General features: G+C 41.8%; 1 protein-coding gene across 1 annotated transcript in view; it reads right to left on the minus strand.

Moving 5' to 3' along the window:
* Positions 1-914: 914 nt before the first annotated feature.
* The window catches only part of ABHD5 (abhydrolase domain containing 5, lysophosphatidic acid acyltransferase), a 44,108-nt gene continuing 19,734 nt past the window's right edge, over positions 915-25,288 (minus strand). The window contains exons 3-7 of the mRNA XM_055414496.2: positions 23,962-24,334; positions 16,419-16,573; positions 12,258-12,369; positions 9,176-9,362; positions 915-8,614 (exon numbers count right to left, since the gene is read on the minus strand). Coding sequence (XP_055270471.1) covers positions 8,525-8,614; positions 9,176-9,362; positions 12,258-12,369; positions 16,419-16,573; positions 23,962-24,334 — 917 coding nt within the window. The 3' untranslated portion in view covers positions 915-8,524. The remainder of the gene's footprint in view (positions 8,615-9,175; positions 9,363-12,257; positions 12,370-16,418; positions 16,574-23,961; positions 24,335-25,288) is intronic.

Genomic DNA, 25,288 nt, shown 5'->3' on the forward strand with positions numbered 1-25,288 from the left:
CACTGAAAACTTTCATGGTCTGTCCCATCACACAGAGACAGGACAGCTGCCCCTCAGTAGTCTCCTACAGGTCAGCACGAGGCCTCCCACCTCCGCCATCTTTTCCTCTTTGGATCCTCCGAACCCCCCTGCCCCACCCACCCAATAGAAAGCAGAATGTTCAAGACTTGAATAGATGTAAGTTAAAGATGTGTTGGGGTTTCCATAACTCAGCAGAGATAAAGCAAGCTGGTTGGAACAGGAAGGTGAAATACCAGTCATTCGTGTCTGGCGTCTTGGTCACAATATTTAATCGCTTCCACTGCTGTAACTTCCAGCTATAAAAACATTCACAGGAAAAAACTAGGCTATAGCTCATAAGGAACACAACAAACACAGCAGTAATGCTTGTAATGCACCTATCCCCTTGTCCTGGTCATTGTGACTAATACGTCTAATTTCACCAAGGAGGATGTGGCCCAGTCATTCAGCTTTTCATACCCGTCTCCACAAGCATCCCAAGTCATACAATGCAACAAACCTGATTTAGAACTCTCAGCCCTCACATCTGTCAGCTAAGCAACACTTCTCTCAAAACAGATGCACTGTTCAATAAGGAAAAAGGCCTGGATTAATTTAGATTTTCAAACAATTAACGGGCACTTCATGAAAAACATCTATGCCTTAAGTGAATATATAGAAATATGTTTTAAGGATTAAAATAGTTAGTGGAATAAAATTCTTTACCCATTTATTTAATAAACTACTTTGATAAGAATGTTTTTCAGGGATTTCCCTGATGGTTCTGTGGCTAAAACTCTGCTCCCCATGCAAGGGGCCCAAGTTCAATCCCTTGTCAGGGAACTAGGTCACACATGCCACATCTAAAGACTGAAGATCCTGATTGCCATAACTAAGAACCAGAGCAGCCAAAATAAATAAGTAAATGAATTTATTTTGGAGTGTTTTTCCATTTTAAATCTGGGGGCTCATCAAGTAATCCTAAAAGCCAGACTCTAGCCAAAAAAAGATATTCTAACCAGTTCTAAGTATAATGTTAAACATTTTTTCCTAAAGAGAGTTTTTAGAGGAAGTAACAGGAGAAATATGGGGTGCATGTAAGACGGGGAAGAGACAGAAATAGAGGGAGAGCTTCATATTCAGAGAGACAGATATTCTCAGTCCCCCTTTCAACATGTTTATGCAAAAGACAGCGAAGGGGGCAGTTTCATACTGAGGCTATATTTCTATTAATACCCAAAGGCCAACAAAGGCCTGTTACAACTTCATAGTCCAATTTTCAACAATTAAATGACTGAGACTGACAGCTTTTCTGAACACCTGGCCCTCTCCCTAAACTCTGGGTCTCACATCCACACAGAACACTGAGCCAATAAGGCCCTTCAGTTATTTTCCTACCTGCTTTGTATGTAAACAAGATGTCTTTCTATATTTTACAAGCCTTTTATTAAAACATAAGGCACAAGGATTAAAAACTTACAAAAACATGTATGACAAGGAATTGTCTGCTTCAAAGCTAACTATTATTAACAAACTTATCAAAAAGTCTCTATATATATGAGTACATGGTAAGTATATTCTGTATATATATATATATTTATGAGTATATATGTACATGGGGGCTTCCCAGGTGGAGACAGTGGTAAAGAACCCTACCAGTGCAGGAGACAGAGGAGCCATGGGTTCAATCCCTGGATTGGGAAGATCTCCTGGAGGAGGGTGTGGAAACCCATTCCAGTATTCTTGCCTGGAAAATTCCATGGATAGAGGAACCTGGCAGACTATAGTCCATATGATCACAAAGAGTTGGACACGATTTAAGCAACTTAGCATGCACACATGTGCATATGTACATATATATATATGAAATACTATTCTGAATTTTGGGGGGTTATCCTTTGGGTTTTTTCATTAAAGATATTTTGGAAACTTTTCATATTGTCACTTTATAAATAGAACTACCTCATATATTTCATTTATTCCAACTTATAGAACATAAGTAAATTATTGCAACTTATAGAACAGGAGTAAGTTTTGACACATATACATATTGAGATCTACCTCATTTTTAAGGCTGTATAAATACTCCAGTGTGGAACTAAATCAGTCATATACTGGGTTCCAGATTTTTCACACTACAAAGTTGCAATGAACAGCTGATAGCTGTCTCTGCACACTGGTGTTGGCGTATTTGTGGGACTAAACACTGGAAACGAAACTGCTGCATCAAGTGGTATGGGGCATGTATCATTTCACGATATATTTGGTTGGCCAAAAAATTTGACATCCTACAGAAAAACCAAATGAACTTTTTGGCCAACCCAATATTGTAAGTTATTTTTCAAAGTGGTGATTACCTATTACAGTCTCCCCAATAGTATGTGAGAGTCCTTAGCTGCCCTGAGCTTTGCTAATACATCACCCTAACCATCTTTTTCTGCATCATCATATCCCTCCTCTGTAGAGTTAATCATAAGGTTTCCTCCTCTGTATATTACTCACTTTTTTCTGTTCTTTCTTTACTCCTAAAAACAAAGTTGTCTATACTGGCAAGTTCAAATCTACTCCATTCTTCCATTCTCTTTTGTTCTGTAAATTTGTATTTGGAAATTGTCAACTATGCATAAAAGTAAAGGAGATAGAATAATAAACTCTTAAATACCTAAGCCCTTATGGATCTGTCACTCAGCTTCAACATAACATTCTGCTTATTTTCTCTACTTCCTGCTCCTTGCCTTTTTCTTTCTGGAATATTTTCAGGTAAATCCCAGTTATAAATTTAACCACAAATACTTAATATGTACCTCTAACAAATTACAGCTTAAAAAAATACAACAGCACATAGTCACTATACCTATTTCACCCCATGAAAAAGCATCTGATATCCAACTGTCCTAAATTTTTCTTTGATTCCCAAAATGTCTTAAGTTGGTTCTGTGCAAATCAGGATCCAAACAGGTCCTTTAAGTTTCTCCAAACTTTAAGTTCTACCACCACCATCTTTGTTTTATGCCTTCAATGTGCTGAAGAAAGTGGATTATTTCCATATTCTGGATTAAGCCTGTTGTTTAGCCTGTTGTTTAACATGGTCCTCAGTATCCTGTGCTTTCACAAATTGATCCTCAGATGTAAAAGGCTTGCTCAGATTGCGGTTCAACTTTGTTTTGGACAACAATTCATCATGCCTGGTGTTGGGTTCTTGCTATTACAACAGGTCAGAGGCATGCAACTTCTGGCTATTCCTTTTTTAGTAACACTAAATGTTGATCACTGGGTTCAGATGTTATCAACTTGAGCCATCTTTATAGGCATTCCCCATAAATTTTTTACCAAATACTTTCAGCAGCATAGATTCATTATTTCACTACAGGTGACAAAAGGGTGATTTCCTAATCCTGTCAAATCTCTGGCATTTCATTATGATCCTTCAGTGAAAAACTTTCTCTTATCAAGTTAATGTGATACACAAAGAAGTCAGGATAAATACTTCATTATTACAGTCAACAATTTTGAAAATACTAAGCTGGTGCACTAGTAGTCTCCAAAGATGACTAATAGATTATTATGACCTCACAGATTTTTATAGATTCATGTCAACTGTTTTTTTTTTTTTTTTTTTTTGATGCTCAAATTGTTCCATCTTTGGCCAATGGAAGCTCCTTATAGCTGGCTCCTGGATCCTTTTGACATCACCTTACTCTTATTGCTTCCTTGCTTTCAGACACAAGATCGTCCAATCTCATCTTGAATCTTTCCTACCCCTTTTAATGGGACAGTTTGGGTGCTAGGGTATGCCTTGCTCCTGGATTCTGATTGCTACCAGGCCTTTTCAATGGGTAAAGCTATGCAATATGCATTTCTGATAAAAATAGATCACTGTATTTCAGTGAAAAATACAATTATGGGGTTTTTTACTTGATTTTATTCTTGTATCTCTTCCTCTCTTGTACAAAAACCTTGGCTCTTAATTCCTTTGACATAATATTTGCTTTATCACATGTAAATACACAGTTTTAGAGGACAATACCAATATCATTGCTGAAAATAAAAATACTAAATGCAGTTCTGTAGTTCTTCAGTTTATAGGATATATTCCATTAGAAAAGTGCAAACAAAATGCTGGGCTTTGTAATTGGTTGAAGTAACTCTTCCATGTGTGGATACACAACCAACTTCAAAGTTATAGCTGGGTTTTTTTTTTTTTTTTGGTCCCCATGAGGCTTGCGGGTCTTCATTCTCTGACCAGGGATCAAACCCAGGTCCACAGCAGTGAAAGCACCAGGTCCTAATTACTGGACCGCCAGGAAATTCCCTAAGTTTTCATTTTAAGAGTTGATTTTTTAAATGACGGAAAACACTGACTGGGTTCCAAAGTAAAAAGTTTATAAAACAAGATACAGATCTAGGTGCCACCTCTGGCCAGCTCCCTACCCGTTACCACCCCCCCACCACCGCCCCCACCAAGAGAATTGATTTCTTAGTTACTAGTGTAAGTAATCCCACCACTGCCTTTTTTTAAAAAATAGAAGCAAATACATGTTTATTTTTTCATTTGTCTCCTCCTTTCTTACACAATCAGGGAACACAATCTCTTGCTCTTCATTCTCACTTCCTCTTCTCTGAAGACGACTCCAGACAGCATTTTTGGGGGGAGGGAAGGGGCTGAAGTTCAAGACTGTTTGTATTTTCAGTTGGTTAGCAATGCTAGCAAAGTCGGTAAAACCTGAAGGCCATCTCACCACCCTTTTCAGGCATTCAACAGCAGAATCCTTAAAAATAAGACTGGAGACCAACTTTGATGAGTCTCCATTGGGGGCTGGGGGAAGGGTAGGTGGTTCGAAGCTTCCTCTTCCTCCTAAAGATGCTCCCTCATTTTTTTTAAAAACAGCTGTGCAGTATTCCACTGTATGAACCCGCCATGTTCTTCCATCGATCCCCTCTAGATAGACATTTGGATGGCTTCCACTCTAGCTGTTATAAATAGCACTGTCATGAAGATCTTTACTTGTACACCAACTCATCTTTTTACCAGTACACCTCAGACAGATACTTAGAAGTGAGACTGTAAGGTTGAGGGATAAACTTATATTTAACTTTGAGAGTTTTTAACAAATTCCTCCCACAGGAATCGGTACTGTTTGGAGTGGCTGTTTCCTCACTGTCTCACTAACAGAGTGTACTGTAGAACTTGCACTTTTTGCAATTCAAAAGGGAAGAAAGGTTATCGTGGTTTTACTTTGCATTTCTCTTTTTATGTGTATCTTCATATGTTTAAGAGCTATTTATTTGCATTTTATTTTCTGTGAACTGTCCATATCTTTTTGCCCATTTTTTCTGGTTCTTTTCAAAGTTTAGCAATTCTTTATGTACTAGGGTTATATCAGCCCTTTGTGATAAATGCTGCAAATATTTTTTGCCACTTTATTATTTACTTTTAACTTTGCTTTTTTTGGCTATCCAAAACTCTTTCATTAAAGATATAAATTCCTCCTTTTATTGTTCCTGGATTTTCAGTCACAGGAATGTTTCCCCCACTTTCAGGTCACAAAGGAATTCAGGTATGTTTTCTTCCAGTTATTTAGAAGGTTTCATTTTTACAATTGGGTCTCTAATCCATTCGGATTTTATCCTTCTGTACAGTATGAGAAATGGATTCAATTTTATTATCTTCCATATGGTTAACGACATTTGTCTCAACATTGCTTTTAAAGTCTTTTTCTCCACCAATGAGATGATTCCTTTATCATACACTAAATTCCTGGACTCTTCCTCCATTGTTTATAGTGTGATATAATATCTAATAGAGTTATCCCTCCTTCTGCACTGTTCTTTTCTTGAGTTCTTCTGGCTACTACTGTTTATTTTTTGCAATACCTTTTTGTAGGAAAAAAACTTCTTGTTTAACTGGAATCAAGTATGCCCTTTAAATGTAAATATATGATGTATATGAATGGAGAAATTTAAAAAGTACTTCTAGATAATATTCTAAAACCAACTGCAGACAAACTAGAGTTTGTTTTAAAATTAGTTTTAGAAGAAAACAGAAATCATACTAGTGGACACATGGATACAGGGAAAGCCAGGGGTGGTACGGCCTTCCCTTAGAATGCAGACACTAGTGAAGTCAAAGTCGCTCAATTGTGTCCGACTCTTTGCAAGCCAGAATACTAGAGTGGGCATCCGTTCCCTTCTCCAGGGGATTTTCCCAACCCAGGGATCGAACCCAGGTTTCCAGCATTGCAGGCGGATTCTTTACCAGCTGAGCCACAAGGAAAGGCCCAGAGGGAAGAATGTAGACAAGTGTTCCTCATCACTCACTGCATCCATGGTCCTATGATAACTAGTATAAACCAACAGGGCCACATCAAAGACAAGAAAACACACACTGGTCCTACTAGACAGTAGGACAGTCACAGTCACATTTTTTTCTGTAAAATAAGGTACCTCGTGCATGATGTAGCAAAGGTCAAATGCTGAAATAGATTCTTTTAAGAAAAGAAAACATTTGGGACCCACTGTATTTTCAGGAACTCAAGGATTGTGAACTTTTGTGCTAGCTCAATCTTCACAAAATGACATACACAACAGCCCAAGGTAAAATTCGCCTTTAAAAAAAGAATTATGACAATAATTTTCAAAGAAAGCAAAATCAGTTGATAGGAAGATAAGTTCCACTTGACATTTGGGTACATCTTTTCCCTAAATCACTTGGAACATCAGTTGCCAGAAGCCCCATTTACGTGAACCTGGTAACTTCCCTCTAAGGTTTAAGACCACATTTCCGGGGCAGAAACCTTCTTGGACAATTGAAAACTGCCATTCACCCAGCAAAGGAAAATTAACAGAGACTGGAGAGTATGTCAAATAAAACTACCAAAATAACCCACATTATTTGCACCATTAATAGTTCTGAGTCTAAAAAGTAAACACTACTTTTATTCTCCAGGCTAGGGTTAGCTCTCCTGTTACTTTCTGTCCTAACCTGAGTGAGTGAAGTCGCTCAGTCGTGTCCGACTCTTTGCGACCCCATGGACTGTAGTCTACCAGGCTCCTCCGTCCATGGGATTTCCCAGGTAAGAATACTAGAGTGGGTTGCCATTTCCTTCTCCAGTCCATCCCAAAACAGAGACACAAACTGCTCACTGGGAAGCTATTTGCTGTGCTTCAGTAAAATTTGCTGTTTTTTTGGTATGGGAAGATAATGTTGAAAACAGAATAATTGGTCTTCCTCACAGTTCATCAACAGTGATAACAACCTTTCATTTCCTAACATCTAAAACTTTACTAATTGATCATTTTTTAAATGTAACAATCAAAAACCATGAAGTCATTGTTTGCTCCAGTTCACCATTTTTATTTACATAACCACCTTTTTCCTAAACCAGCAATGTGAAGCAAAACAGAAGGCAAAGATGCCTTGCTGGTGACCACCCTCTGCCGTTTTCTTTTGCAGAGGGTCTTCTCAGTAGTAGCCAGGTACCACGTGGAGCTTTTTCACAGTTTCAGAGAAGCATCCCTTCCTTGTAGTAACATAGCAAGAAAGTGCTACACTTAATGGTAGTTACTGTCGTATAGTTCAATCAACCTTACAGAACTTTTGTCATATAACTTCAAGTATGTAAGTTATTTAATCAACACAAAACTTAAAAAAAAAAACAACAACCAATATTAGCTGACTTCTGGTGCCATGAGACATAATGGCACCACCAATTTTTATATTCAGTGGTAAAAATATAATCCAGTTTCAGCACCCGTCTGTAAGAGTTAGATGAAAATATGATTGGCTTACTGGAAGGTAACAGTTTTAATGTCCCCTCAGTGAGGGAATCTGTTCCTTCTGCTGCATCCTGGCTCACAGAAAAGAATAACAGTTTTAATGGGGGGAAAAAAGGAGAGATTTTAGCTAAGGTTTTTCAGTACATGAAATACTCAGAGAAATCAATACTAGAAATCAGTTCCCATCTTCCTAACCAAAACCCTGTCTCAACACTCCATTTCAAAAACAAAGTGACGTATTCTAAGAAAATAACAAATTTTTACATAAAAACACACTGAATTTTGAGTAACTCTATCAGTTATTAGACATGGTATATATCAGTAAGGAGAATAAAGTGCACTTTTACAGTATATAAAATAATAAACTCAGAAAATCACTTGTTAAAATTGGCAATATAGATGGCATAATAAAAAGTACCGGACCTAGCAAAGTTAGATAGAAATAAAAATTTCAGTTGAAAAATTACAGTTTTTCAGTATGGCAGAGGGACAAATAACCTTTTATTACAGTTATTGGATTTGGAGACTTGTATATTTTGATTTTGTGTAGGACAAAGGAACGTCATTCCTCTAGAAGGCACTAACTGGTTTAAAAGTGTGAGCAGCTTCATAAAGAAAACATGTGCAAAGTACAGTCAGGAAGATCGCCTGGTTCTCGCGTCAGATTCCTTACTCTGCGTCACAGACGGCGAATTACTGCCGAGGGGCATGTCGGCCGTGTGGCGTTCCCACATCAGCTGCAGCGCGCTTAGTCCACGGTGTCACAGATCTCCTTCACTTTCTGGTTGAACTCTTCCGGCTGATCTGCGTACACATAATGGCCTGCTCCGAGAATGGCCTAGGAAACCAAAAGTGGTCAGGTGGTCAGCAAGCACACTTAAAGACACTGAGCAATGAAACTGACAACAGCTATACCTGAATGAAACCGGAAAGAAAAAGCAATACTAATCCGCAGTGACTGGTATATACTCGATTAAATAAAGGATCTGAGAATAAAGAGAAAATCCAGTGAATCTTACTGAAGTTTTAAGATGTAAAAATAACATTCTAGGTTGATCTCTAACAGTAGGGCCAACGGAAACACTGCCCAAGGTAAGAATGTGCTGCCTTGGGAGATGGTAGAGATGCTACTGGATCTGTCTGTCCCTCGTTTGGTCTCTCCCACCTCAGAGATGCTGTGGCTGCAGGACAGACAAGGCCCCAAGAATGGCGATCTGCTGTCTGGACACAAAGATTTGTTTGGATCAAACCCTGCCCGCATCACACATGACTACAGGTCTCTGACCAAGACTGCAGGTACAGCTTCGATGTGAAGGCACAGGGATGGCCGGAGAGCTCAATGAAAGCAAAGGTAATAGAACAGACTTCACATGCAACCAAAACCACACCACACACTTACTATCGTCTTCACATAGGACTGTGGTCTCAGTGACTGGATGCTGGTGCCAGAATTGCCATCGATGCAGGATCGGGCGCCAAAGATCACCGAAACTGGAATGTCAGGGTGCATTTTGCCAATTCGCTGGAGCATTGGCCTTTTTGCCCAACCGTAAGGGATAGTCATGTTTTTGAACGCAGTCTCGCCACTTAAAGAAAGAAAAATCACATGCATGATTCTGGGGGATAAGCGCACATCATGCTCTCATCTCTATTAAAACATGCTCATATTCAGATTCTCCCCCATTTAAGAAAGACTGCAGCTTGCACAGAAAACAATTTACTAGGAAGTGTAAGAAACAAGCCTCACAGAAGATATACTTTTTTGTTAGATAAAGAAGGATGTTTTAACCTCTAGAAAAAAAAAAACTCTTACAAAAAATGATCCTCCTCCAAATCAAAACATGTGACCCTAAGTCCCTATCATAAAATTATCAAATTTCCTTTGGAGAAAGTGGAAATATGTTTGGTTTTTTTTTTTTTCACTCTAACTTATTCACAAGGCAGCTTTTCCACAGGTTCATGACACCAGCTTTTTATCCTCAATGGCAACACCAACACCAAGATAGGAACAAATTCAGATTAAGTATTCTTTGTGAACTGTTACGTTTTTAATTTTCTGCATATTACGATGTTTGACACCTCTGAAAACCTTTTTTAAAAAAACAAACACATATTTATTTATTTGGATGCACTGGGTCTTCGTTGCAGCATGTGGGATCTTCAATCTTCGCTGCAGCATCTGGGATCTTTAGTTGTGGCACGTGGGATCTAGCTCCCTGACCGGGGATCAAACCTGAGCCCCCTGTATTGGGAGCATGCAGTCTCAGCCAATGGACTACCAGGGAAGTCCCCCTAAAAATTGTTCTGGCTGGGAAGAGATTGCCTCTTGGGGTTAACTTATTTTTAGAGATACCAAAGGACTCAACTGGGACCACCCCTTTATATGTGAACTAACATGGAGCTGTGCCTCTTCTGTCTGGCCTGCACATCCTAGGTGATGTTCCTCTGCCTTAGTCATCCCAGGGCCAGGTGCCAAACAACTAGAAACCACCTGGATATCTTAGAGCCTGCTGAAATAATTTAAGCAGTCCATCCTACGTTGCCCACCCTGCACTGCCTGCCTCTCCCACAGAACCCAGAAAAGGTTCCCGCCTGGAGTTCCCCTCATGCCTGTCTTCTGCCACCTGATCAGAACCTGCTGCGTCTTCTGTGAGCCTTCCTCAGTGACCCCGCTCCAGGACCTGTGAGTATACTAAACTTTGTTCTCTTGAGCCTCTCCTATGTCTTCTCGCGTGGGCCACACCTGACTGACCATCACATAAAAGAATACAGAACATCTGGCAAACTCCTCAGACAGATCCATTCTGCGGTCACTTCTCTGGTCTCTTTCTGGTACTAGGCATACTTGTGAATGGCCATTTGTGAATTCAAGTTCCACCACAGGATAGGCCACAAACTAGGCCTACATGGGCACATGTGATTGTGAAATGTTGAGTAGGTGAAGAACAAAACACTGAGACCACACAGGAAGGCAGATGAGTTCCCTGAAACAGGCCACTAACAATTGCTGGTACAAGTCAGTGAAGTGTTCAGACATAATCCACCCAAGTCAAGTGCCTGGTGAGTCACAAAACATCAGTCACTTGTAGACTCCAAACCGCTCCAGCCTCCCTCCCCTTTGGCAGACAACCTATAACCTACTTTATCAAAAAGATGGAAGCTATAGCTATACCCCCAGTGCTCTCATGGCCTCAATCTTTTTAATAAAGTAGGTATACGTATTCTTTGAGAGAAGTGGTGTTAGTTGCTCAGTCGTGTCTGACTCTTTGCAACCTCATGGAAGGTAGCCTACCAGGCTCCTGTGTGCATGGGATTTCCCAGGCAAGAATACTGCGGTGGGTTCTCATTTCTTTCTCCAGGGGACCTTCCCGACCCAGGGATTAAACCCAGATTTCCTGCACTGGCGGCAGATTCTTTACCATCTGAGCCACCAGAGAAGCCCTGATAGAAGCGAGAGAGGCAAAGAAAAAAAAAGTGAAGGAGTTATTTCTGCATCTCACCGCTCAGCTTTTCACCCAAGCCTGGATATTAGAAAAGATGAGAAACCATTTTTACATTTTAAAGTATAGTCTATGGCCCACCTCTACTGGAATCATCAGAAGTGTTTGGTAAAGATGCAGCCCAGAACTGCCGAATCAGTCTCAGAGACAGGGTTCAGACACCATATATCTGATAAACTCCTTCAACAATTCTGGGACAGAACGCAGAATGGAAACTGGAGCTCTCACCATCACACTCCGTTCTTGATCTTCTCCCTGTCGACTCTAGGCTCTGGCTTTGGGGCTCCTCCCATTTTCTCCACTGGTACCTTGTATCTGACATCTAGAAGTCCTTTTTTTTTTTTTTTAATAAGCTATACCTTTGCTTGGCTCTCTTGCTTCCTCTAGCTACTACGCTCTTTCTCCTAATCACTGTCAGAATTAACACAGACTCCCTGTCCCCTCTCCCCTCTCAGTGCTTCTCAGGCTGACGCACAGTACTGAAGAGGTGCTGTGTACAGAAGGGTGCCATCAGCAAATGACCTTGAAAAGGCTGCCTTGTCTCTGCCACATTTAAAACCCTTTGGCATAATAAATGGTTCTAAGAAGATCTATGGTATAGATGACCATTTACTTTTGTTTACACCAGAACTCCTTTTTTGTACAACATTCATACTCGGTTTGAGAACACAGTTTTATTTGAAATTCTTTATGACCTCTCAACTCTGGTCACCTTAACAAGACACCCGAGACCAAGACTCCCCTCAACTTGTCCATGGGCCCCTTAAGGGAAGACAGTACATCTGACTTTTTAATCTCTCACCAGAATCCAGTACAGCATTTTACATCACAGGTCCTCCATGAATAGGTGAGTAAATTAAGAACTACTTGTCCTTTTAAATTGAGTCATTTACTGATAAATATCTCCTGGACTGTTCACACATTTTCAAGCAAGAAAAGTCTAAAACGCAAACACAGTAAATTTAGAATTGAGACCCTTACCTCGGAGTCTGGACATTACAGTGGTAGATGTATTCTGTCACTGTATCATCTTCAAACATTGAAGAATACTTCCGTTTGAAATCAGGCCTTAAACGCTGTACTAGACTTAAACCTATGTAACAGAAAACAAACGTTTTAAGTTATAATTAATTTATATAATAGTAGAGAAGATTTCGGGGCTTCCCTGGTGGCTCACTGGTAAAGAATCCACCTGCCAGTGCAAGAGATGCAGATTCGGTCCCTGGGTCAGGAAGATCCCCTGGAGAAGGAAATGGCAACCCACTCCAGTATTTTTGCCTGGGAAACCCCAAGGACAGAGAAGCCTGGCTGGCTACAGATCATGGGGTTGCAAAGAGTCAGACACGATTGAGGCACTAAACAATACTAAACAAGAGAAGATTTCAGTGTTTGCTTCTGTAATAAATATTAAATGCCACATTATGCATATGTTCAAATATGCATTTTAGGTTCAAAAAAGCACAGATCCTAGAAATTGCTCTCAAGTTCCCTAAGGAAAGATTACAATAAGAATGAAAGACTGTCAAATACTGACTTACAGATATGCTTCAGGAGGTCAAAAACAGTTGCCTAAGACTTGTTTTTGTAGGAAAATAAATTTCATTAAGGCAGGTGAATACGACAAGGCATACCATAAAATTAACTTAATAATTTGTATCTTTTCCACATTTACAACATATTAACATTTAAATGAAGTAAAGTGAAGTGAAAGTCACTCAGCTGTGTCTGATTCTTTGTGATCCCATGGGCTGTAGCCCTCCAGGTTCCTCTGTCCATGGAGCTCTCCAGGCAAGAATACTGGAATGGGTTGCCATTTCCTTTTCCAGGAGATCTTCCTGACCCAGGGATTGAACCCGGGCCTCCTGCATTTCAGGCAGATTCTTTACCATCTGAGCCACAAGGGAAGTCAAATGAAGTGAGCTGGGATATATATATTTCTTGGGAAAATGCATTCAGACTTTCTGCTTGGAACACTAGCAGTACTGCCCACTAAGGTCATCCACAGTGGCTCCCACGGCCCACCCGAGGTGAAAGGCAGGGGCAGGCCACCCAGAGGAAAGAGGAGGAAGAGTAGGAACCTTTCCGCAGTCGCTGTTTTCCCTTCTAGGGCCCAAGGACTGGCTGGTTTCCCTCTCTGCTATGACTGCCCGTTACTGTGGCAAGGTCCTCCTTCCTTCCTTCACCTGCCTCCCTGATCCTCTGAAGGAACCACACAGCCCCACCAAGGACTCTCATGATGCAGGAGACATTCTATGCTGCCCTCACCACCCTGTGGAAGCACCAACAGGAGGCAGGGGCATGGCTTTAAAGGTCCCTCCTCGGCCTCCTCCCGCCCCCATCATTATCCCCTGATTTCCTCTCATCCTTTACTTTCCCCATTATTGCTACCTGTAGAGCTATGATCAAGCAAAATCCATTTACATTTCAGGCCTTTAAAGCTCTTAAGCAGCTCATCAAAGGAAGACCTGGCACCTAAGCTGGCAAGCCCTACTGGGATGAGGGATGCTGGTGCTTCAGCAGCACGTGAACCGTGAACTTCCAGATGTTGGGTTTAGAAAAGAAAGGAACCAGAGATCAAATTGCCCACGTCTGCTGGATCATCAAAAAGCAAGAGAGTTCCAGAAAAACATCTACTTCTGCTTTATTGACTATGCAGATCAATTGACTGTGTGGATCACAATAAACTGTGGAAAATTCTGAAAGAGATGGGAATACCAGACCACCTGACCTGCCTCCTGAGGAGTCTGTATGCAGGTCAGGAAGCAACAGTTAGAAGTGAACATGGAACAACAGACTGGTTCCAAGTCGGGAAAGGAGTATGTCAAGGCTATATATTGTCACTCTGCTTATTTAACTTATATGCAGAGTATATCATGAGAAACGCTGGGCTGGAAGAAGCACAAGCTGGAATCAAGATTGCCGGGAAAAATATCAATAACCTCAGATAACCACCCTTATGGCAGAAAGCAAAGAAGGACTAAAGAGCCTCTTGATGAAAGTGAAAAAGTTGGCTTAAAGCTCAACATTCAGAAAACTAAGATGATGGCATTTGGTCCCATCACTTCATGGCAAACAGACTGGGAAACAGTGGAAATAGTGTCAGACTTTATTTTTGGGGGCTCCAAAATCACTACAGATGGTGACTGCAGCCATGAAATTAAAAGACACTTGCTCCTTGGAAAAAAGCTATGACCAACCTAAAGACCATATTAAAAAACAGAGACATTACTTTGCCAACAAACGTCCGTCTAGTCAAGGCTATGGTTTTTCCAGTGGTCATGTATGGATGTGAGAGTTGGACTACAAAGAAAGCTGAGCGCTGAAAAACTGATCCTCTTGAACTGTGGTGTTGAAGAAGACTCTTGAGAGTCCCTTGGACAGCAAGGAGATCCAACCAATCCATTCTAAAAGAAATCAGTCCTGAATGTTCATTGGAAGGACTGATGCTGAAATTGAAACTCCAAAACTTTGGCCACCTGATGGAAGAACCGAGTCACTGGAAAAGACCCTGATACTTTGAGTAGGTTCCGGGAGTTGGTGATGGACAGGGAAGTCTGGTTTGTGCAGTCCATGGGGTCGCAAAGAGTGGGACACGACTGAGCAACTGAACTGAACTGACCTGGTGAAGAGAGGTTATCTACATCAGTGCTGAGGGCATGTGGCATGGCCACCAATTCAGTTTCTATGCCTTCTTCACATTCCTGCATCCTGCTGCTCTCCACACCCCAAAGGGATGGCACTCGGACAAGGGGGGGCTGGGCCTGGGCAGAGGGTGGCAGAGTCTACAGCCACCTACACAGAAGTTACTGCCACACCCTCACCCACCCACCATGCCAATCTTCTTTTCCTGCTAAGCAAACCTGACTTCTGTGTGTCAGTTAGGCAGCAAGGTGCCCAGGAAAGCAGGCTGCTCACTCAAACCCCTGGAAATAAGTAAAGGATGACTGATCAGTCACAGAAAAGTCTTCGTGGTTGATGGAGGAACATCAGGGGTGGGCAGAGACACGTGGGAAGCCTGCGGGGAGACCCTCCTCCCTGACGCAGAGCCTTATGCTTTCCCTTCCTCTTGTTCATGGTGCTGCTTGACGAGCTGACACTTCCTGTAATAGCAACCGCTGAACTGTGAGGTGAAAGGTCAAGAGATCACATAAGCAGACCCAGACCCTTTCACCAAGGAGCCCGCTTCTAGAAAAAAATGCTAAAACCACCTGTCTCCGGACTGCTTGTTAAGAAAACAATAGAAGGCCTTCTGCTTTAGGCCGCTGAGGTCTTCTGTTACTTCCAGCCTAAAGCCCTTTCCACTGACTCAAGCCGTAAGAGGGAAAGGCAGAGGTGCAGACTATCACCATCCGTGACAACAAGGTGAGTGACGCTCAGACAGAGGAGTCGAGAGTGAAATAAACTCAAATCAGAGACTTCCCCCAAATCTTTGTAGGAAAGAATGACTTTATCTTCTTAACACTGACATTATGGGGCAAGAAAGGAATCTGAGTGATGATTGTTATCCCAGGTCACCGATTAGGTCTGGCTTTATGACCTGTCAGCTGGATATCATCAGCTGGTTAAACACTCCCCAACAGATCACCTCCTCCCATGCCCCGGGCTAGCAGATACACTACCGGTGACACTGCTGGCTTGGCCTTTTTCAGAATGTCCAAGGTCACCTATCCTCATCCTTAGCATTTTCCATGTCCTCGGCCTGCTAATTATCTGTAATGTTTACCATATAAAGATTCCTCTTTAAGGAGAGGAGCCTGGTTTCAGTCATCTTTAGGCACTGACTGGTACTTTTTAGAGGAGGAGGAGAAAAAGCAAGGTTTGTTTTTATTTTAACAATGGTAATCAGCAAATACACCTCTGTTGTTCTCTATAAACATTTTGCTCTCCCGGGATACAGATATGTGGCATTCCAGGTGGCACAGTGGTGAAGAATCCACCTGCCAATGCAAGAGATGCAGTTTGCTCCCTGGGTCGGGAAGATCCCCTGGAGAAAGAAATGGCGACCCACTCCAGTATTCTTGCCTGGAGAATTCCATGGACAGAGGAGCCTGGTGGGCTACAGCCCGTGGGGTCACAAAGAGGGACACAACTGAGTGACTGGGCACAAACACACACACAGGACACAGATGTAAAAGCACTCACCAAAGGGCCCTGCAATCCTGAGGCCCGCTAAAGGGTTAAAGGGAGTCAACGCTGCTCCCAAGGCTCTGATCCAAACTGGAATTGGTCTCTCTTGATCAGCAAGGTCTGGTCGTTCAGGAAAACCCCAAGGCTCCACTAAAATGAGATGACTAACCCTGTACGGGAAAGAACAGACTAAAGATCATTTGGCAAATTCACCCTAGGACTATAAAGAACTTACTCGATTTATAAAGGTAGAAAGAACCTCCTTCAAATACCTGGCACTGAAGAGAAAACTGAGGACTGAACAGGTTACATCTTGCTCTTATTATATGTGAACTGATGAGATCTGGTAGGATTTGAGAGGTATCTGGTAGAAAGAGGGCTTCATATTTAATCTATCTAAATGGAGATAATAACGGATGTGTGAAAGGGTATATGATAACTGTAGCTATTCTTGAGAATCAAGAAAAGACAGCATTTGTTGTTTAAGCTGCTGCTGCTAAGTCACTTCAGTCGTGTCTGACTCTGTGTGACCCCATAGACGGCAGCCCACCAGGCTCCCCCATCCCTGGGATTCTCCAGGCAAGAACACTGGAGTGGGTTGCCATTTCCTTCTCCAATGCCCGAAAGTGAAAAGTGAAAGTGAAGTCGCTCAGTCATGTCTGACTCGTAGCGACCCCACGGACTGCAGCCTACCAGGCTCCTCCATCCATGGGATTTTCTAGGCAAGAGTACTGGAGTGGCCTGCCATTGCCTTCTCCGTTGTTTAAGCTACACTCTGGCAAATGGTATGGTTCCATATACCTCAAGGTTGACATTGCAGACATGACTGGAGATTAATATTACACTCATAAAATAACTTCAGGCACCAACAAAAGTTATTTCCTATGAGCCAAATCATTCTACAAGTTTAAAAAGCATTAGGACTTCGGGTGGATTCAAAAGGACTTTGAATGAACTTTTCACAAACACTAAAATAATGTTAACACTATGGGCCGAAAATACACCCCCTAGTTTGGGATTTCAGTTTGATGAACAGGAACACATGTACCCTACCCATAACATCATGACATCCTGGCATGAGATTCCGTTTCTAACTCTTTCCTAGTTTTCTTTACTGATTAAAGAGATAGAATAGCTTCAGTTCAAACCCATATCAAATTACTTTGCGGCACCAAGAGTTTTAATTTTTCCATCTAATGAAGCGTCTTTCCTTTTTTTTTTGAAGCATCTTTCCAATGAGGGAAAACCAGAACCATGTCCTCATGACTGCATCACAGTACCACACATCATCAAGATCCTCAACAAAAACAGAAATACCCTGACATAAAACAATATTCAACTGTAGCCAAAACAGCCAATGGATGCCAGCAAAGATCTCCCAAGGATGAACTGACACTGATTCTGTAGTCCCATTTCTAAGTCACAATTGAAATAGAAAAGTAAAGAAACCAGAATATGGGAACAGATAGCTATTATTCCCAATGTAAAAAGTTTTATTATTTTTGGACTTCCCCAATGGTCCAGTGCTAAACAATTCACCTGTCAATGCAGGGGACATGGGTTCAATCCCTAGTCTGGGAAAATTCCACACGCCATGAAGCAACAAAGCCTGTGCGTGGCAACTACTGAGCCCATGTGCCTAGAGCCTGTGCTCCATAAGAAGAGAAGCCACTGCACTGAGAAACCCACGCACCGCAACTAGAGAGTACCTCCTGCTCGCTGCAACTACAGAAAAGCCTGCACAGCGGCCAAGATCCAGAAAAGCCAGAATAAATAAATAAATAAGTAATAGAAAGTTTTAGTATTTTTGTCAGCACAGATTAGTTAGTAATGAGTACTTTGCTATGACACCATTTTCTCAGACAGAAAGCTTCAGAGAACAGGCCCAGAGCATAGAGCTCCATGGACCCTTGGAGAATACTCAGCCCCATCTTTCATCTCATAACATGAAAGAAAGCTGAGATGTACTGTGTGACTCATTTGACAGGAGTTATTTACTTTTAATGTATGTGTGTGTGTGTGAGTGCTCAGTCACTTAGTCGCATCTGACTCTTTGCAACCCCATGAACTGTAGCCCGACCAGCTCTTCTGTCCATGGGATTCTCCAGGCAAGAATACTGGAGTGGGTTGTCATTTCCATCTCCAGGGGAGCTCCCAATGCAGGGATTGAACCTGCGGCTCCTGCACTTGCAAATACATTCTTTACCATTGCTCTACCTGGGATCCAAACTCATATAGTAATCCAGAACCCACCTTCTAATATCCCAGAGAAGACAGCTTGATGGGATTGTCAGTTCACATCTAGGCTTAAAGAATGGGTCTAGCCAGACAGCATGTGAGTCAGCTTATCAGACATCTTCATCGAGATTCAGAGACTAATGCAAACTACAAGAAAAACAAAGAACCAGCAAAGCAGGAACAAGAGAACAGTTCATCAGTTTCAAAACATAAAGAAGCATTCTTCTGCAGCTTAGTCATTACAGTAGGTCTTGAGTCTGAAGATGATGACCAGATTACAGCCTCCAGGCCTAAGAAGTAGATAACACCTGCTTCAACATGCTCATGGGACAGCTGAGCCTAAGCGCCAACAAGGCTATACAAACCAGACATTCATGTGACATGAAGTCAGCCACCAGCCAGTAATAATACAATAAAACAGCCAGACCCAGAACCAAAATGTACAAAGGAGTTTACAGGACCTACTAGGGAACAAGGAAAAGGACAAGAAAGAAGTCCATGCACAAAGGAGACATTCTCAAGATGAAGTCAGCCCCGGGTATTTCCCGTTAGTTCCAAGCTACTGAGGGGAGGACGGAGCACAGAACAATGAACTTAAATACCTCTAACTGGGTCAAGTAGAACAGTCAGTCTTTCATCTCAAGAGGAACCAATAAGAAATGCTCAGCCCAGCTCCACATGGTCGGGAGACAACCAGGCAAGATCAAAAGCAAGATGATCTGAAAACCTTTGAGTGAAAAACACCAGGTGTAACCTATTCTGTTGTGACTTGGAATGATCTCTTTGCTAAACACTTTCTAAGTTAATAAAAGTTTTCATAGTGTCCTTTTCCTTAGTTTATAACAAATACCTATAAAAAACAGATTGTCTTTGTACAGGATCTTGAGTTGTTGTTTAGTCGCTAAGTCATGTCCAACTTTTTGCAATCCCGTGGACTGTAGCCTGCCACGCTCCTCTATCCATGGGATTTTCTGGGCAAGAATGGAGCAGGTTGCTGTTTCCTCCTCCAGGGGATCTTCCTGACCCAGGGATCAAACCCATGTCTCCTGGATCTCTGCTACCTGGCAAGTGAATTCTTTACCACTGAGCCACTGGAGAAGCCCATGTGATCCTGAGTGGCAGGAGCCAGAAGTAAAAGAAAATTAAAAAGGAACACACAGATGTAAGAAAAGAGATGGTATCTTTGGCTCTTTCTGCTGGTTTACTTTACTCTCCCTCTGTTGCCACCTTACGGAGATCAGACACTGCTTGATGAGGAAGACTTTGTAGTGCAGCATGGCAGCCCAGGACAGCCCCGACAGTGGTTCCTGTGTGTCATACAGCACACCAATCAACAAGCAAAATCACAGGCAACCTGTCTAATTATTACACATCACGGTGTGAGAAGTGAGATGAACTAAGGTCATTTTGGGGGAAGGAACATGGGGTTTGTGCCTCCATACGGAATAATCTATTAATCAGTTCGTAACTTTGCCCATCTACCGCACTGCTTTTCCAGGATGGCCCAGGTGTCCCCCTAGTACAGGGCCTTTGCGATTTCTGTTCCTACTGCCTAGAATGCTCTCCTGCTACTTTCTTTTGAGACCGCCACCTCAGCTCCAGCTGCACTTCTTTAGAGCACCATAATGGACCCTGAGACAGGGCCAGGTATTCATCAAGAGATCTCACAGCTGGCACGCTCACGTGGTTATTTCTGTCTCTTCCCCCAATGCACTGTAAGCCTTACAGGCACACACAGTCACTCAAAATTATTTAAACACACACAACCTGCTGGATTATAATGTTAGAGTGTTTCATTCAACACTGCTATTTCAATGGAGGATTCAGCCAGGTACTTTTACATCAAGTATCACAATCGCTGAGTCATTGACTACTGATTCTTGATAATCAGTATCAAGAATCTGGGAAATATATGGGGTCACTGCCACAAGGCAGAACAACTTTTACGGACAGAGGCACTCTGTTGCTCATAGAGATCAAGCACACAGGTTGACCTAATGTACCAAAAACTGGAAAAAATCAGTTTTTACTTGTTCTCTATTATTAGAATCCTTCCTAAACAAGTACTTTAAACTAGGAATTTTTACTCTTCTCCCCAAACCATCCTATAAAAATAAACCAAGAATGAAAGAACGGGGCTGCCCATAAAAGACAGGGTTAATATGTACAGATTGGGACTTAAGTCCCAGTAAGTAAAAAAAATGTTGTCTTTGTGGTTTTTTCCTCCATGCATAGAAACAACAGAAGTTAAAAAGCTGTGGTTCTCTTAGGAGAAAAATGATAAACACTATATCTGTCATACCTGAGGCGGCAAAGCAGAAAGTGGTATTCTCAAAATCCACTCAAAAAAAAAAGAAAGACAGATGCACAGCAAGTGAAGGAAATTAACTGCATTTCATTTGGTCTCTATTAGACTATCTTCCCCCTCCTCTCATCCTCCCACCAAAGTCTTTCTGAAATGCAAATATTTATTTTAAACTCATGACAGCATAATAAAAATGGTCCTTGTAGGGGAGGCTGTGCACATGTAGGAACAGGGATTACATAACGAATCTCTGTACCTCTCTCTCAAAATAATTCTAAACAAAAGTTTTTAAAAAGGTACTTGGATCAAGTTAAAGTTGGATAAGTGACATTTAGAGTAGGTAGTTCCTTACAATACAAAACAGACCACTCTACTGCACCAGAGGAAATATGTATATGCCACCCAGCAGCTTTTCTGGCTCAAGTGAAACCTCTCAGATCACACAGACAGTGACCCTGATGGCCACCCATGTGTTTAGGATGAGTGCAACTTGCTGCTGCTGCTGCTAAGTCGCTTCAGTTGTCTCCAATTCTGTGTGGCCCCATAGACGGCAGCCCGCCAGGCTCCCCCGTCCCTGGGATTCTCCAGGCAAGAACAGTGGAGTGGGTTGCCATTTCCTTCTCCAGTGCATGAAAGTGAAAGGTGAAAGTGAAGTCACTCAGTCGTGTCCAACTCTTAGCGACCCCATGGACTGCAGCCTACCAGCTCCTCTGTCCATGGGATTCTCCAGGCAAGAGGACTGGAGTGGGGTGCCATTGCCTTCTCCAGAGAGCAACTTGAAGAAACGCCTAATGCTAAACCTCACTTACTGTGAGCTTGCTATAATTATGAACACATGCAGGTGGCCATCACTTGTGTTTAACTACGTCTGGATCTGTGAATCTGCTGAATTGTTCAACTAGCCATAACATCAGATCTTCTATGTAAATTTGAATGAATTTGCTGAGTCAGGATGGAGGAGGAAAAATTTCTGTAAGGTAAGAAATTAACACAAGTGGGGACCATTAATAGTAATAAGAAAAGAACACTCTGGCCTTCACTCATGACTTGGGATCTCTGAAAACCCAAAGAACCTTATTACTTTGAAATCAACTTGTGCTTCAAGATTCAATTTTTATGCAGTAAAAAAATATAGGCCTTCATATCCAACATATTCTGTAGAGTTTCACTCAATATTTAGCAGCAATCAGGCAGTTTAAACACGCTAATTATTTCAAGCATTTTCTCATTCATCCATTGCTAATACTTAGTGGTTCTTGGTCCTCACAGAGTAGTTCAGGTTTATTAGGCGCAAACATTCAAGAATCATTTTCTAAAATGTAGTCAGCTCAAGGCAGGGGCTTTATTTTACATACTTGTTCTGCTCCCTTATTCTCTTTTATAGATGGTTTTCAAGGGTTTATTCCCTTCTAAATCACTGAAGCATCTTGTTTCTTTAGAGCATTTCCCAACTGCAAATGAAAATCTCACCAAGTGACCTAAATGGCAGATAGCCATGAAGGGTCAGGAACCTGTGACATACGGTTTCATGACCAGAGCCTGGCCCACTGAGTGCCACGTCCCCCCTCCAGGGAATAAATGCCACAAGACAGACAAGAAGAATGGACTTGTGGACACAGAGGGAAAGGAGAGCATGGGATGAACTGAGAGAGCAGCACTGACTTATATTCACCACGTGTGAAACAGAGAGCTGGTGGGAAGCCTCTGTGCAGCAGAGGGCGCTCAGCTCAGTGCTCTGTGATGACCCAGAGCGGTGGGAAGCAGGGTGGGGTGGAAAAGAGATTCAAACAGAGGAGATATATGTACACACAAAGCTGACCCACACTGTTGTACAGCAGAAGCTAACACATCACTCTAAAGAAACTACACTCCAATAAAAACAAAATACCTGACCAGAAACAGAGGAAGCCCAGCCTCCAAAGATAACCATGTTGCCTTATACCAGAAGAGTAATAGCTCTTTCCCCACAAATACAGGCAGCTGTTTATCACTGACAGTAGGACTTGACAAAAGACAATGATCCCAAAAAGCCAACCAGAAGAAGGAAATCTGGATTTCTTTTGGGAGCACAGACCTGCCAGCTGACAAGACTGTTTTGCCCTCCAGCAAAGAGAGGACTGTGCTGGATCAACAGCTCACCTGCAGTTACGCAATGGGACAGCCTGACAGGTGCACCCAGTCACTCTGAAATGACCGTCACCCCACTCACAGACTTCAATGTCAAAGTCAGCCATAGTTCTGGATTGGCCCATTACTCCAGTGGAAAAACACACTGGCAACACAAAAATGCTGGTAATTTTTTGTTTTCTTTCCAAAAAGATGAACAAAACAAAGATGAGCTTTGCTTCTATTTTCTGAGCACTCCAATGTGACCCCCTCTCAGATTAGCAACATAAATAACAGGAAACAGCATAAGAAAATACGGTAAAGGAAGGAGGAGATTCCACAAAGATTCTGAAGTAAACAATCATTAATTTAATGACTCTGAAAAAAAAATCTATAGCAATAAAGGTTAGGGCACAGTAGAATAAAAATGCTACAAGATATAATGTGGGTATATTTTCTGTAGCTTAGAGATGAGGAAAATAAAATTTAGAGTTAAGTGATTTCCTCTAAGCCATAAAGACAGCGCGAGAGCCGATGTGTCCTAATTTCTCTGGTTTCTTACTGCTGCTTCCTGAAACCTAGAAAAGGCTAGAAAAAGTCTGCTGGATCCATAGGTCTAACGATGATAATAACTGTAAATAATAACAACACAACAGTTTTTACTTCTGGCTTAACTTATGTACATTCTAATAAATAAAAAGTCCTTTCACAAGCCTCCTACGTAGCAGACCTAACAGGAAAACCTGACAATATTATTTCTGCTACTCAACTGGCCATCAGCTGTGGCTGTTCAATCTACAGGGTCCTTTAAGAGAATAACTGTTTTCGAAGGATCAGACACCAACCACTACCAAAGAGGGGAACTGCAAACAGATGCTTGGGTGCCTCTCTTCTGATACCTCCACTCACCTGGATGGGTACTTCAGTGAGTAAGCCGCAGCCAGGAACCCACCGAGGTTGTGTCCAAGCAAGATCATTTTGCCCAGTCCAAGGGCACATCGCCACTCTTCAATGGATTCCACAAACTGGTTCTCCACTTCTTCTGCGTCACTGTCAAATCTGGGTCGACTACTTCGTCCAAAGCCCAGCAGGTCAAAAGCATAGACGGGTCTATTGGTGCAAAGATCACCAAAATTCAGTGCCCAGAGGCCAAGACCGCCTCCAAAACCATGGAGGAGGACAAGTGGAGTCTTACTTGAAATATTATGAGACAGCTTCAGCGTCCATATTTTATTTCCATTAGATATACGAACAGGTCCTTTTTTGTATGTGCAGGGGACACCTAACGGAAACATAAAAAGAGAAATTCTGTTTAGCCTCACGACTTCTGAGAAGGGAAGCAGTCTCAGAGCAACTGGAAATTAAAAATCTAGGAACCACCTAGTATGCATTTACATGATTTTAGCCTTTATTATGTCAGCCCTTAAAAAAAAGTACACATCTTATTGAACCAAGTAATTCTTAATGACTATACCTCACACTTTAGTAGGAAGAGCCATCTCAGACAAGTCTCAAGTACCTGTGTTCTAAGTTTCCTGGCAAGTCATATTAGCTCTTTGGACTTCCTTCCACATCCATCAGTGGAGGGTGCTAGAGAGGAACATAGTGGTCCCTGAATCCATTATTTTAAGGTCTCTGGCTTTACCGACAATAACAAAGTAATAGTACCTTGTATGTGTAGAACACTTGAAGGTTAAGCATTGAAGACTGAAGTCAGACTCAAAAGAAATACGTTGTCCTAAAAAGTCATCATGAATTTAGGGAAGGTATTGAACATGTGTTGGACTCTTAAGTCACTACAAGGTTTAGTAGAAAAAGATCACAGGGTATGGCAGGAACTCTTCAACGTGAGTGCTTGGGAGTCTGAGTTCAGATCCACAAAAGTAAATACTCCAGAGAAAATAAAGAGTCACCGTTGTGTAGATAAAACATTTCTCTTATCCTCAGAGCTACGGGACTAAATACTTTAAATCTCCTCCCAAACTGACTAAAGGTGGAACTAATTTGAAATCCTTTTACCTCACACTATCAAATGAACAGCTACACTTTAGATATACCCCTTGAGGATTTGTGCATGTCTGTCTGCAGCGGACACATACTGGAACCGCGAGTTTCTTCCCTTTAACCTGAGAAATCATTTTCGGTTTTGTCCCCACATGGTGGCCGAAAAGGAAACCCAGCATTTGTTGAGAATATTAAGAGTCCACGTTACCTGAGTGAGGGGAAATGCCAGCAG

This window comes from Moschus berezovskii, chromosome 24 (genome assembly GCF_049115385.1).
Source record: "Moschus berezovskii isolate FMDL1 chromosome 24, NW_MosBer_1.0, whole genome shotgun sequence".
Taxonomy (NCBI): domain Eukaryota; kingdom Metazoa; phylum Chordata; class Mammalia; order Artiodactyla; family Moschidae; genus Moschus; species Moschus berezovskii.